A 13488-nucleotide genomic window follows, 5' to 3' on the forward strand; every position below is an offset into this window, starting at 1 on the left:
TAGCATGAGTGGCAGTGATGCTTCACTACCAGATGAACTTAATGCCTTCTATGCACGCTTTGAAAAGCAGAACACAACTACAGCTGTGAAGATCCCTGCTGTACCTGATGACCCTGTGATTTCCATCTCAAAGGCCGATGTTAGATTGTCTTTAAAGAGAGTGAACCCTCACAAGGCGGAAGGTCCCAATGGAGTACCTGGTAAGGCTCTGAAAACCTGTGCTGACCAACTAGCGGAAGTATTCAAAGACATTTTCAACCTCTCACTGCTATGGGTGGAAGTTCCCACTTGCTTCAAAAAGGCAACAACTATACCAGTGCCTAAGAAGAATAATGTGGGCTGCCTTAATGACTATTGTCTAGTACCACTCACATCGACAATGTTTTGAGAGGTTGGTCATGACTAGACTGAACTCCTGCCTCAGCAAGGACCTGGACCCATTGCAATTTGCCTATTGCCACAATAGGTCAACAGCAGACGCAATCTCAATGACTTTCCACATGGCTTTAGACCACCTGGACAACACAAACACCTATGTCAAGATGCTGTTCATCGACTATAGCTCAGCATTTAATACCATCATTCCCACAATCCTGACTGAGAAGTTGCAGAACCTGGGCCTCTGTACCTCCCTCTGTAATTGGATCCTCGACTTCCTAACCAGAAGACCACAGTCTGTGCAGATTGGTGATAACATATCCTGCTTGCTGATGATCAACACTAGTGCACCTCAGAGGTGTGTGCTTAGCTGACTTAGCATGACTGTGTGGCTAGGCATAGCTCAAATACCATATATAAATTCGCTGACGATATAACCATTCTTGGTAGATTCTCAGATGGTGACGAGAGGGCTTACAGGAGTGAAATATGCCAATTAGTGGAATGGTGCTGGAGTAACAACCTGGCACTCAATGTCAGTAAGACAAAAGAGCTGATTGTGGACTTCAGGAAGGATAAAACAAAGGAGCACATACCAATCCTTATAGAGGGATCAAAAGTGGAGAGAGTGAGCAGATTCAAGTTCCTGGGTGTCAAGATCTCTGAGGTACTAACCTGGTCCCAACAAATCAATGTAGTTATAAAGAAGGCAAGACAGTGGTTATACTTTATTAGGAGTTTGAAGAGATTTGGCGTGTCAACAAATACACTCAAAAACTTCTATAGTTGTACCATAGAGAGCATTCTGACAGGCTGTATCACTGTCTGGTATGGAGGGGCTACTGCACAGGACCGAAAGGAGCTGCAGAAGGTTGTAAATCTAGTCAGTTCCATCTTAGGCACTAGCCTACAAAGTACCCAGGACATCTTTAGGGAGCGGTGTCTCAGAAAGGCAGCGTCCATTATTAAGGACCTCCAGCACCTAGAGCATGCCCTTTTCTCACTTTTATCATCAGGTAGGAGGTACAGAAGCCTGAAGGCACACAGCCAGCAATTCAGGAACAGCTTCTTCCCCTCTGCCATCTGATTCCTAACTGGACGTTGAAGCTTTGGACACTACTTCACTTTTTTTTAAATATACAGTATTTCTGTTTTTGCACGTTTTTTAAAATCTATTCAATATACGTAATTGATTTACTTGTTTATTTATTATTATTATTTTTATTTTATTTTTCTTCTCTGCTAAATTATGTATTGCATTGAACTGCTGCTGCTAAGTTAACAAATTTCACGTCACATGCCGGTGATAATAAACCTGATTCTGATTCTGAGAATATTTTCAACAATTATTCTACCCATGTTCTTCATGTCATCTTATATGCAACAAATCAATGTTTGATTTAAAATAGAACAAGTGTGCATAAAATATTCTGTGCGTGCTTAATTATTCCAAGCAAGAAAAAAAAATCATTCAAATCTTTGCCAGGTAATTTCTATTTAGATTGTAGAAACTCAAAGCTAACTGTAAGATTTTTTTGATTTTTAAAATGGTTAGGTTGTGCTCAGATGCAGTTTTGAGTTAAATCAATTAACTATCAATATCTACTTACCACTGCTTAGCATTTGATCAGTGTGTTCCATCTTGACACAAATTTCACAACTCTTTATTCATTAGTTTGTGAACTAGTCATTTTTCTGAGGTAAGATCACTGGAAAACAACATTTATGTATTTGAAAGTTCTTTTATATCATTATTAGTTGAGAGGAACTTGTAACATGCTAAGGCTATCCCTCAACTAGTTTGGAAAAGCATCAAGATCAAACTTTAGAAAAAGCAACAAGAAGTGATGATAGTGGGAACTATGATGTCACATTGTCAATTGTGACACATGAGTAGGCGAATTGTGATAGTTACTCTGATAGTATTTCTCTTTAGGGGGTTTTGTTATGAAGTACAAGCAGGAAGTTGTAATGAATGCTGTGCAATGAATCTGCTAAATGCCATTTTCCCAGTGACTTACATATCAACAGCTCCAAGAAATCTTTGCTTTTCACTAATTTCATCACTGATAAATGTCTTCATATAATGTCAATGATCTTCAAGTGTGGGGTGTGACTCTACGATGATGAAAGTGACATCCCTTGTGCTATCAATTCTTCTTTTCATTTCCTGTGAACGGTGTGTTTTAAGCTTTCATAATTCGAAGTACCTCAGAATTTTACGACAGAAATCCCATTTTCATGGAACTGAACAATGGTTCGTCCAGAGGCTGGATCACTTCAATGCCACTGATCTGAGGGTATGGAAACAGGTAAAAATTAATACAAATAAATGAAAAAGTTTGCTCTTTTCAGACAAATACAGGTGATGGGAGTGAATATTGTCCAATTTTACTAATTGGACTTTCTCCGTTAAAAGAAAAATATGCAATGGTCTAATGACAAGATTCCAAAGTGCAAGATTTTCAAGAAATACTATGGGATTCGAATAAGATAATTGTTGCAAACTTTGTGCTCGCAAAATATTTTTGAGAAATATATTGAATATTTCAAGGTTTAATCTTTGAAGTTTTAATATAATACAAGCGTTTAAACAATGGTGATAAAACATAGAAGCTTGCACTATAGTTAGTCAGCAGCATAAATTTTCTTTTTTCTATATTGGAAAACATTCTTAATTTCTGAAATATAATGATATTTGATCATTCATAGGGCAAGGGCTAAGGATGTTTAGGCTGAGTAAGCATTGTTAGGCAGTAATCTATTTAGACTTACATTTATTTTTAGATTTAATATTTGATATACTAATGTTTGGTGTAATGGATATTGCAAAAAAATTGCAGTCAATTTGACAAAACAGTTCTGTTTGCATCTTTGTTTTTATTTTCCCAGAGATACTATATCAATGATACATTTTATCAACCTGGTGGTCCTGTTTTTTTGATGATTGGTGGTGAGGGCACTGCAAACCCAGCCTGGATGGACCATGGCTCCTGGATAACATTTGCTGAAAAGTTAGGTGCTCTGTGTCTTCTTATAGAGCATCGATTTTACGGAAAAAGCCAACCAACAGTGTAAGTTATAAATTGGTCTATGTTTTCTCTTTGCTCTTTCTTATGATGTTTGGGTAGTATCCTAGTTTTTATCATCTCCTGAATTTGGCCAGTTGGGAACAGTACAGTCTGCATATCTTCAGGAACAAGTTAATCCTCTGCATTATCTTCTGGAACCAGTTAGTGCCTAGAGGGCATCAGAGACCATGTGGTATGGCTCATTGCTCAGATATTCCCTTCCCCTCTTTATTCAGCTGATGGACATTGCTGTCTGTACCTGCTCTATGTCTTTCTGAATTATTCTGCTCCAGGCAATAGCTAAAGATAAACAATTGATAACAATCTGTGATATTTTAATGCACCATCACCAACAAAATCACACTGTTTAATTTACCTGACATTTTTATTCTATTTTGTAAAGGAGTAATGTATGTTATTTTCTGATGTTTATGAAGAAAATAATTTTTTTTAAAAATTTCACTAGTAGAATATGTGCAGCAGCCAGAATGGAGATGATACAATAAGATTGTAGAAATGACTTGCGTAAATGTGCTGTCCCAGAAGGGTTGTCTGGTATGTAAATTGACCTAATCTGATGTACTGAAAATGAGTTGAATGCTGTACAATTAGCAGATACCCTATCACGGAAAGACGTGCACAAAGCACCTACAGATTGTTCCGCCTATATACTGTCAGAGATCTCATAGCAATGCACTGGCTTGAAATGAATAGCCAATAGTCCTGCAGATGCTGGAAATTCAAGCAACACACATCAAAGTTGCTGGTGAATGCAGCAGGCCAGGCAGCACCTCTAGGAAGAGGTACAGTCGACGTTTCGGGCCGAGACCCTTCGTCAGGACTGACTGAAGGAAGAGCTAGTAAGAGATTTGAAAGTGGGAGGGGGAGATCCAAAATGATAGGAGAAGACAGGAGGGGGAGGGATGGAGCCAAGAGCTGGACAGGTGATTGGCAAAAGGGATATGAGAGGATCATGGGACAGGAGGCCCAGGGAGAAGGAAAAGGGGGAGGGGGGAAAACCCAGAGGATGTGCAAGGGGTATAGTCAGAGGGACAGAGGGAGAAAAAGGAGAGAGAGAGAAAGAATGTGTGTATATAAATAAATAACAGATGAGGTGTGAGGGGGAGGTGGGGCATTAGCGGAAGTTAGAGAAGTCAACGTTCATGCCATCAGGAATGAAATCGAAAATGAATTCCTCATGTTTACATTTTTAAATTCACTACTGCGAAGCCTCTTCCATGATGTCTACACTGAAGAAGTTTAAATCTTCTCTTCGACGGGATTTCAGTGAAACCATCTCTCACTGCTCCCCATCTGTAATTTCTTCGGCTTTCGACCACATTTTGACTCACACTCGCTATCACAGCCATATATCCTTTCTTGGAATGTGCCTCCGTCACCAACTTACTACAGTTGGCTTTAGGATTTGTTTTCGAGCCTCTCAATTTGGACCTTCTGAGGATCCCTTTTGCCAATCACCTGTCCAGCTCTTGGCTCCATCCCTCCCCATCCTGTCTTCTCCTATCATTTCGGATCTCCCCCTCCCCCTCCAACCTTCAAATCTCCTACTAGCTCTTCCTTCAGTTAGTCCTGACGAAGGGTCTCGGCCCGAAACGTCGACTGTACCTCTTCCTAGAGATGCTGCCTGGCCTGCTGCGTTCACCAGCAACTTTGATGTGTGTTGCTTGAGCCAATAGTTCTGTCTTCCTTTGTGATAATTACAACTCCATCCACTGGTCCACATTGATGTCAAGTTTTACCAAATACAAAGGTTAACAAACTCAAGTTTTAAGACAATAATAAATGTTCTTATTTCCAGTTTCTTTTATCTTCACTGAATTTTTTTTACTGGATTTTAAAATAAATTATGACATTAATGAAGAAGGATGTTTCCTATAATTTGTTAAACCTGTGTGCCTAATAATGAAAAACAACTTTCTTATGCAGTGTTTGTTGGTACTTTCTTCAAGGGACTTGAGTCTATCAAGTCTTCAATACCTCCACAGTAAACAGGCCCTTGCAGACCTTGCCCACTTTCGAGCAGTGATAGACAGAAAAATGAACCTTACCCTCAACAAATGGATTGCTTTCGGAGGCTCCTACCCAGGATCCCTTGCTGCCTGGTTTAGACTGAAGTACCCACATCTAGTCTATGCTGCCATCGCATCCAGTGCACCAGTTCAAGCCGTTATCAACTTTTCAGGTGAGTACACTTAGCCTGGTACCCATGCTGTGTGTGTGGCATTGCACCTGGTAAGATTCTAGAATTTAATGGAAGCAAAATTAAGGACCCCAAAACTAACTGTTTTCTCTATTTTTCTTCTTCTTTGTTACGACATAGAGTTTGAACCTGAAACCTTCTGGCCTACATCAGTGGGTGATTTACAGTGTACACATGCTACTAATTCAACTAAAATCAATCCTTTTTCCCTTTCCCGCATAATCTCATTTTAAAGAGTTCTTTCCCCCCGTGTTCAAAGTTTAAAATAAACTCATTATAAAAGTACATATATCACCCTATACAACCCTGAGATTCATTTTCTTGCGGGTATACTCAATAAATCCATAATAGAATAATAACCATAATAAAATCAATGAAAGACTTCTCCAACTTGGGCATTCAACCAGCGTGCAAGAGATAGCAAGCTGTGCAAATACAAAAAGAAAGAAATAATAATAATAATTAAATAAGCAATAAATGTCAGAACATGAGATGACAAGCCCCTGAATGTGAGACCATAGGTTGTGGGTACATCTCAATGATGGAGTGACTGAAGTTATCCCCTTTGGTTCAAGAGTCTGATGGTTGAAGGGTTATAAATGTTCCTGAACCTGGTGGTTCTTTGCCTCCTTTCCGATGGCAGCAGCAAGAAGAGAGCATCTCCTGGCAGGTGGGGCCAACGTGTTCTGACCAATGTTAGTCATGAATCCAAAGAGTAGACTTAAAGGATCAGGCAGATTCTTTTCTCCCCCCACTCTTCAGTTTTGTATAATTGCCAACCATCGAAGAAAAAAATAAATAATTTCTGAATGTAGATTAGTTGTATTGTATTGTGTTCAATACACAATGATTTCTGTTCAGATAGAGATAATAGGGAGAAAATCACTTTATATATCCTGAGCTCACAAAGGAACTTTTATCAGTGGAATTCTCTGCTAACTATCCTGCTACCTACTGCAAAATTGTCATGCAAAGAATTTTCTCTAAATCGTTTACTTTGTATGGGTATAGCCATTCAGTCAAATTCAGCCTTGCTTGTCTATGCGTATAAAGCACAAACACAAGCATGGGGAGATAAACTGAAGTGAGACATACTTTTTAATGTAAGTTGCATGAAAACTTTGGTGAACTTTGGCACCATGGCAGGATTTATTTCAGAATCAAGGTCATTATCACTGAATAATAAGATGTGAAATTTATTGTCTTGTAGCAGCAATACACTGCAAATCAGCAAATTTGCAAGTGAGATGGGACCCGGAGCAATAGAGCAGCGGAAGAAGTGGATGGAGTAAAGCCAGATCTAACATATAGAGAGGCTTTGAGGAAAGAGAAGCAGAATAAAGGGTGTAAAGGTAGTGAGGTAGAAGGGCTAAATTGCGTGTACTTCAATGCAAGAAGCATCAGGAACAAAGGTGATGAACCCATGATCGTCCCATATCCCCTTTGCCAATCACCTGTCCAGCTCTTGGCTCCATCCCTCCCCCTCCTGTCTTCTCCTATCATTTTGGATCTCCCCCTCCCCCTCCCACTTTCAAATCTCTTACTAGCTCTTCTTTCAATTAGTCCTGTCGAAGGGTCTCGGCCTGAAACGTTGACTGTACCTCTTCCTAGAGATGCTGCCTGGCCTGCTGCATTCACCAGCAACTTTGATGTGTGTTGCTTGAATTTCCAGCATCTGCAAATTTCCTCGTGTTGATGAACTGAGAGTTTGGATACATATGTGGAATTATGATGCAGTGGCCATTACAGAGACTTGGCTGGCACCAGGGCAGGAATGGATTCTCAATATTCCCGGATTTCAGTGCCTTAAGAGGGATAGTGGGGGGGGGGAAGGGGAGGAGGGGTGGCATTACTGGTCAGGGATACTATTACAGCTACAGAAAGGGGGGGTATGTAGCAGGATCCTCTTTTGAGTCAGTATGGGTGGAAGTCAGGAACAGGAAGGGAGCAGTTACTCTATTGGGAGTATTCTATAGGCCCCCTGGTAACAGCAGAGATACCAAGGAGCAGATTGGGAGGCAGAATTTGGAAAGGTGCAAAAATAACAGGGTTGTTATCATGGGTGACTTTAACTTCCCTAATATTGATTGGCACCTCATTAGTTCCAAGGGTTTCCAAGGGCAGAGTTTGTTAAGTGTGTCCAGGGTGGATTCCTGTCACAGTATGTTGACAGGCCAACTAGGGGAAATGTCATACTAGATCTAGTAATAGGTAACGAACCGGGTCAGGTCACAGATCTCTCAGTGGGTGAGCATCTGGGGGACAGTGACCACCACTCCCTGGCCTTTAGCGTTATCATGGAAAAGGATAGAATTAGAGAGGACAGGAAAATTTTTAACTTGGTAAGGGCAAATTATGAGGCTATAAGGCTAGAACTTGCGGGTGTGAATTGGGTTGATGTTTTTGCAGGGTAATGTACAATGGACATGTGGTCGATGTTTAGGGATCTCTTGCAGGATGTTAGGGATAAATTTGTTCCAGTGAGGAAGATAAAGAATGGTAGGGTGAAGGAACCATGGGCGACAAATGAGGTGGAAAATCTAGTCAGGTGGAAGAAGGCAGCATACATGAGGTTTCGGAAGCAAGGATCAGATGCGTCTATTGAGGAATATAGGGTAGCAAGAAAGGAGTTTAAGAAGGGGCTGAGAAGAGCAAGAAGGGGGCACGAGAAGGCCTTGGCAAGTAGGATAAAGGAAAACCCCAAGGCATTCTTCAATTATGTGAAGAACAAAAGGATGATAGGAGTGAAGTTAGGACCGATTAGAGATAAAGGTGGGAAGATGTGCCTGGAGGCTGTGGAAGTGAGCAAGGTCTTCAATGAATTCTTCTCTTCGGTATTCACCAATGAGAGGGAACTTGATGACAGTAAGGACAATATGAGTGAGGTTGATGTTCTGGAGCATGTTGATATTAAGGGAGAGGAGGTATTGGAGTTGTTAAAATACGTTAGGACAGATAAGTCCCCGGGGCCTGATGGAATATTCCCTAGGCTGCTCCACGAGGCAAGGGAAGAGATTGCTGATCCTCTGGCTATGATCTTTATGTCCTTGTTGTCTACAGGAATGGTATCGGAGGACTGGAGGGAGGCAAGTGTTGTCCCCTTGTTCAAAAAAGCTAGTAGGGATAGTCTGGGTAATTATAGACCAGTGAGCCTTACGTCTGTGGTGGGAAAGCTGTTGGAAAAGATTCTTAGAGATAGGATCTATGGGCATTTAGAGAATCATGGTCTGATCAGGGACAGTCAGCATGGCTTTGTGAAGGGCAGATCATGTCTAACAAACCTGATAGATTTCTTTGAGGAGGTGACAGGCAGATAGATGAGGGTAGTGCAGTGGCTGTGATCTATATGCATTTTAGTAAGGCATTTGACAAGGTTCCACATGGTAGGCTTATTCAGAAAGTCAGAAGGCATGGGATCCAGGGAAGTTTGGCCAGGTGGATTCAGAATTGGCTTCCCTGCAGAAGGCAGAGGGTATGGTGGAGGGAGTACATTCGGATTGGAGCGTTGTGACTAGTGGTGTCCCACAAGGATTCAGTTCTGGGACCTCTACTTTTCGTGATTTTTATTAACAACCTGGATGTAGGGATAGAAGGGTGGGTTGGCAAGTTTGCAGACGACACAAAGGTTGGTGGTGTTGTAGATAGTGTAGAGGATTGTCGGAGATTGCAGAGAGACATTGATAGGATGCTGAGAAGTGGCAGATGGAGTTCAACCTGGAGAAGTGTGAGGTGGTACACTTTGGAAGGACAAACTCAAAGGCAGAGTACAAAGTAAATGGTAGGATACTTGGTAGTGTGGAGGAGCAGAGGGATCTGGGGGTACATGTCCACAGATCCCTGAAAGTTGCCTCACAGGGAGATAGGGTAGTTAGGAAAGCTTATGGGGTGTTAGCTTTCATAAGTCGAGGGATAGAGTTTAAGAGTTGCGAGGTAATGATGCAGCTCTATAAAACTCTGGTTCGGCCACACTTGGAGTACTGTGTCCGGTTCTGGTCGCCTCACTATTGGAAGGATGTGGGAGCATTGGAAAGGGTACAAAGGAGATTTACCAGGATGCTGCCTGGTTTAGAGAGTATAGATTATGATCAGAGATTAAGGGAGCTAGGGCTTTACTCTTTGGAGAGAAGGAGGATGAGAGGAGACATGATAGTGGTATACAAGATATTAAGAGGAATAGATAGAGTGGATAGCCAGCACCTCTTCCCCAGGGCACCACTGCTCAATACAAGAGGACATGGCTTTAAGGTAAGGGGTGGGAAGTTCAAGGGGGATATTAGAGGAGGGTTTTTTACTCAGAGAGTGGTTGGTGCGTGGAATGCACTGCCTGAGTCAGTGGCGGAGGCAGATACACTAGTGAAATTTAAGAGACTACTAGACAGGTACATGGAGGAATTTAAGGTGGGGGAGTTATATGGGAGACAGGGTCTGAGGGTCGGCACAACGTTGTGGGCCGAAGGGCCTGTACTGTGCTGTACTATTCTATGTTCTATGTTTGTTATGTCTCCTCTCTCGCTGTGAAATGGGGATGCCTCCTTTTCCCTTATTAGGGAGAAAGAGGGAGAGCCTGTGGTATGTCAAATTACCGGGTGAATGAGTAATTTTTGAGGTACTGCAAGTCTTTGTCTTTATTGATGCTTTGCTGCACGCTTGAGTGCTTGGTGGAGGGTGCCAATGCTTTTTTTGCTGGTGAGGGTGGGGTGGAGGGTCGTTGCATTGGAGCTGCTTGTGCGTGGGAGGGAAGCTGGGGGGGTGCTTTGGGGTTCTAACGTTTAACTGGCATTCATTCTTTGGGGCACTCCTCTGTTTTTGTGGAGGTTTGTGGAGGAAAAGGATTTCAGGATGTATATTACATACATGTCTCCTACATTAAATTTACCTATTGAAACCTTTTGATGTAACCAAGCTGTGTTCATGGGTTCATAGACCATTCAAAAATCTAATGGCAAAGGAAAGGAAGCTATATTTAAAACTTTCAAGTTCGTGGGTGTCAACATCTCAGAGACTCTATCCTGAGCCCAACACATGGATGCAATCATGCAGAAGGTAGGCCAGTAGCTGTACTTCATCAGGAGTTTGAGGGGATTCTGTCCGTCACCAAAAACTCCAGCAAGTTTCTACCGATGTACCATGGACAGCATTCATAGTAGTTGCATCACTATCTGTCATGAAAGCACCAATGCACGGGATTGGAAAAGGCTTTAGAGGATTCCATCTTATCAGCTAGTTTCATCATGGTCACAAGCCTCTCCACCACCACTGAGGACCCTCACCACCTGGGGCATGCCCAGTCGGATTGTGGGCAACATCCATCATTAAGGCTTCTCACCATCCAGGACATGCCCAATCAAAATGGTAGCATAGCAGTTAGCACAGTGCTTTACAGCGCCATCAATCAATGACCAAGGTTCATTTCCCTCCTCTGTCTATAAGGAGTTTGTACTTTCTCCCTGTGACCATGTGGGTTTCTTTTGGGTGTTCTGGCCACATTCTGTGGGTTAGGGTTAGTGAGCTGTGGGCATGCTAAGTTGACACCAGAAAGACCTATGGGTTAGGGTTAGTGAGTTATGGGCATGCTAAGTTGGCACCAGAAAACCCTATGGGTTAGGGTTAGTGAGTTGTGGGCATGCTAAGTTGGCACCAGAAGTGTGGCGCCATTTGCAGGCTTCCTCCAGCACAATTCCAGGACTATATTTGTATCTGATGCAAATAATACATTTTACTGTATGTGTTGATGTACACATGACAAATAAAATTATTCTTTAATGCCTACCTCATTACTATGATTAAGGAGGAGGTACAGGAGCCTGAAGACCCACATTTAATGTTTTAGGAACAGCTTCTTCTCCTCTGTCATCAGGTTTCTGAATGGTTCATGAACACCACCAAGCTATTCCTCTTCAGAACTTTTTTATGTAATTTATAGTAATTTGCTATGCCCACACTATACTGCTGCCACAAAACAATAAATTCCATGACACAAGCCTGTGACAATAGACATGATTCTGATTCTAGTTCTAATTCAATGTTCAGTGTAAGCTCCTTCTGATTCTAACCAAACAAAAGTGGCAAATATGCAAAGAATTTGTTCTTACTGTTCTGCTGAGCAGATTGATTTGAGTCTGGAGAGCAGGTAAACCCTTCCCTTCTCTCCCCGCAGCTCCTCTTTAAATACTTCCATGGGATAGTCTAACCAGTGCGACAATTGAGAAGGTTTTGATTTAACTGACTACGGAAACTTTGTGGCTGGTTATCAAATCCACCCATACTATCCTTTGGCGTTAACAATCACATACTCACAGATACTGATTGCTACGTTTTAACGGTAAACTCAACCACCTTCCTCAAGCACGAGGAGGATGGTTAGGCTTACCATTGAAATGTTGCAATCAGCATCTGTGACTATGTGACTGTTAAAGCCAAGGATAGTAAGGTCTTGCTTTAACACCTGTTCCAAAGGATCTTATTTTTCAGTGTCCCCTACCGCAAGACTGCACCGGTAAGTTAGCCTATTGTACGTGTTGAATGAAGCTTCTACAAAGTGAACTGAAGCTATAACATAGAAACATAGAAACACAGAAAATAGGTGCAGGCGTAGGCCATTTGGCCCTTCGAGCCTGCACCACCATTCAGTACGATCATGGCTGATCATCCAACTCAGAACCCTGTACCTGCCTTCTCTCCATACCCCCGATCCCTTTAGCCACAAGGGCCTTATCTAACTCCCTCTTAAATACAGCCAATGAACTGGCCTCAACTGTTTCCTGTGGCAGAGAACTCCACAGATTCACCACTCTCTGTGTGAAGAAGTTTTTCCTCATCTTGGTCCTAAAAGGCTTCCCCTTTATCCTCAAACTGTGACCCCTCGTTCTGCACTTCCCCAACATCGGGAACAATCTTCCTGCATCTAGCCTGTCCAATCCCTTTAGAATTTTATACGTTTCAATAAGATCTCCCCTCAATCTTCTAAATTCCAGAGAGTATAAGCCTTGCTGATCCAGTCTTTCATCATATGAAAGTCCTGCCATCCCCGGAATCAATCTGGTGAACCGGCTTTGTACTCCCTCTATGGCAGAATGTCCTTCCTCAGATTAGGGGACCAAAACTGCACACAATACTCCAGGTGTGGTCTCACCAAGGCCTTGTACAACTGCAGTAGTACCTCCCTGCTCCTGTACTCAAATTCTCTTGCTATGAATGCCAGCATACCATTCGCCTTTTTCACCGCCTGCTGTACCTGCATGCCCACTTTCAATGACTGGTGTATAATGACACCCAGATCTCATTGCACCTCCCCTTTTCCTAATCGGCCACCATTCAGATAATAATCTGTTTTCCTGTTCTTGCCACCAAAATGGATAACCTCACATTTATCCACATTAAATTGCATCTGCCATGAATTTGCCCACTCACCTAACCTATCCAAGTCATCCTGCATCCTCTTAGCATCCTCTTCACAGCTAACACTGCCACCCAGCTTCGTGTCATCCGCAAATAACCTCCTGAGTTGATACAGAGTGTATTCTGTAGGGCACAATTTACGATTGCACCGCTTCAGTTGAAATTTGCATTTTACCTAAGAATTTATGTACTTGCAAACCTGACTGCATTAATGGGCTGCATTGCTACTGTGATCCTCTGATCAGATGGAGAAATGTGTTCCGTTATCATTTTTGCCACTATTTACCTGATGTTTTGAATGAGGCAATGTTAGTTTGCCTGCTCCTTGTAGATATCCCAGTATATATTGATACATAGCATGTTACACTCTTTCTTGTATTACTTCTCGTCTCTTGCCAATATTAAATTTCCTATTCTTCC

General features: G+C 42.1%; 1 protein-coding gene across 1 annotated transcript in view; it reads left to right on the forward strand.

Annotated features, from left to right (window-relative positions):
• Positions 1 to 2501: 2501 nt before the first annotated feature.
• The window catches only part of prss59 (serine protease 59, putative), a 70236-nt gene continuing 59249 nt past the window's right edge, over positions 2502 to 13488 (forward strand). Inside the window, exons 1-3 of the mRNA XM_072256963.1 lie at positions 2502 to 2690; positions 3271 to 3452; positions 5420 to 5652. Coding sequence (XP_072113064.1) covers positions 2502 to 2690; positions 3271 to 3452; positions 5420 to 5652 — 604 coding nt within the window. The remainder of the gene's footprint in view (positions 2691 to 3270; positions 3453 to 5419; positions 5653 to 13488) is intronic.

The sequence above is a fragment of the Mobula birostris genome, chromosome 4, assembly GCF_030028105.1.
Source record: "Mobula birostris isolate sMobBir1 chromosome 4, sMobBir1.hap1, whole genome shotgun sequence".
Classification (NCBI taxonomy): Eukaryota; Metazoa; Chordata; class Chondrichthyes; order Myliobatiformes; family Myliobatidae; genus Mobula; species Mobula birostris.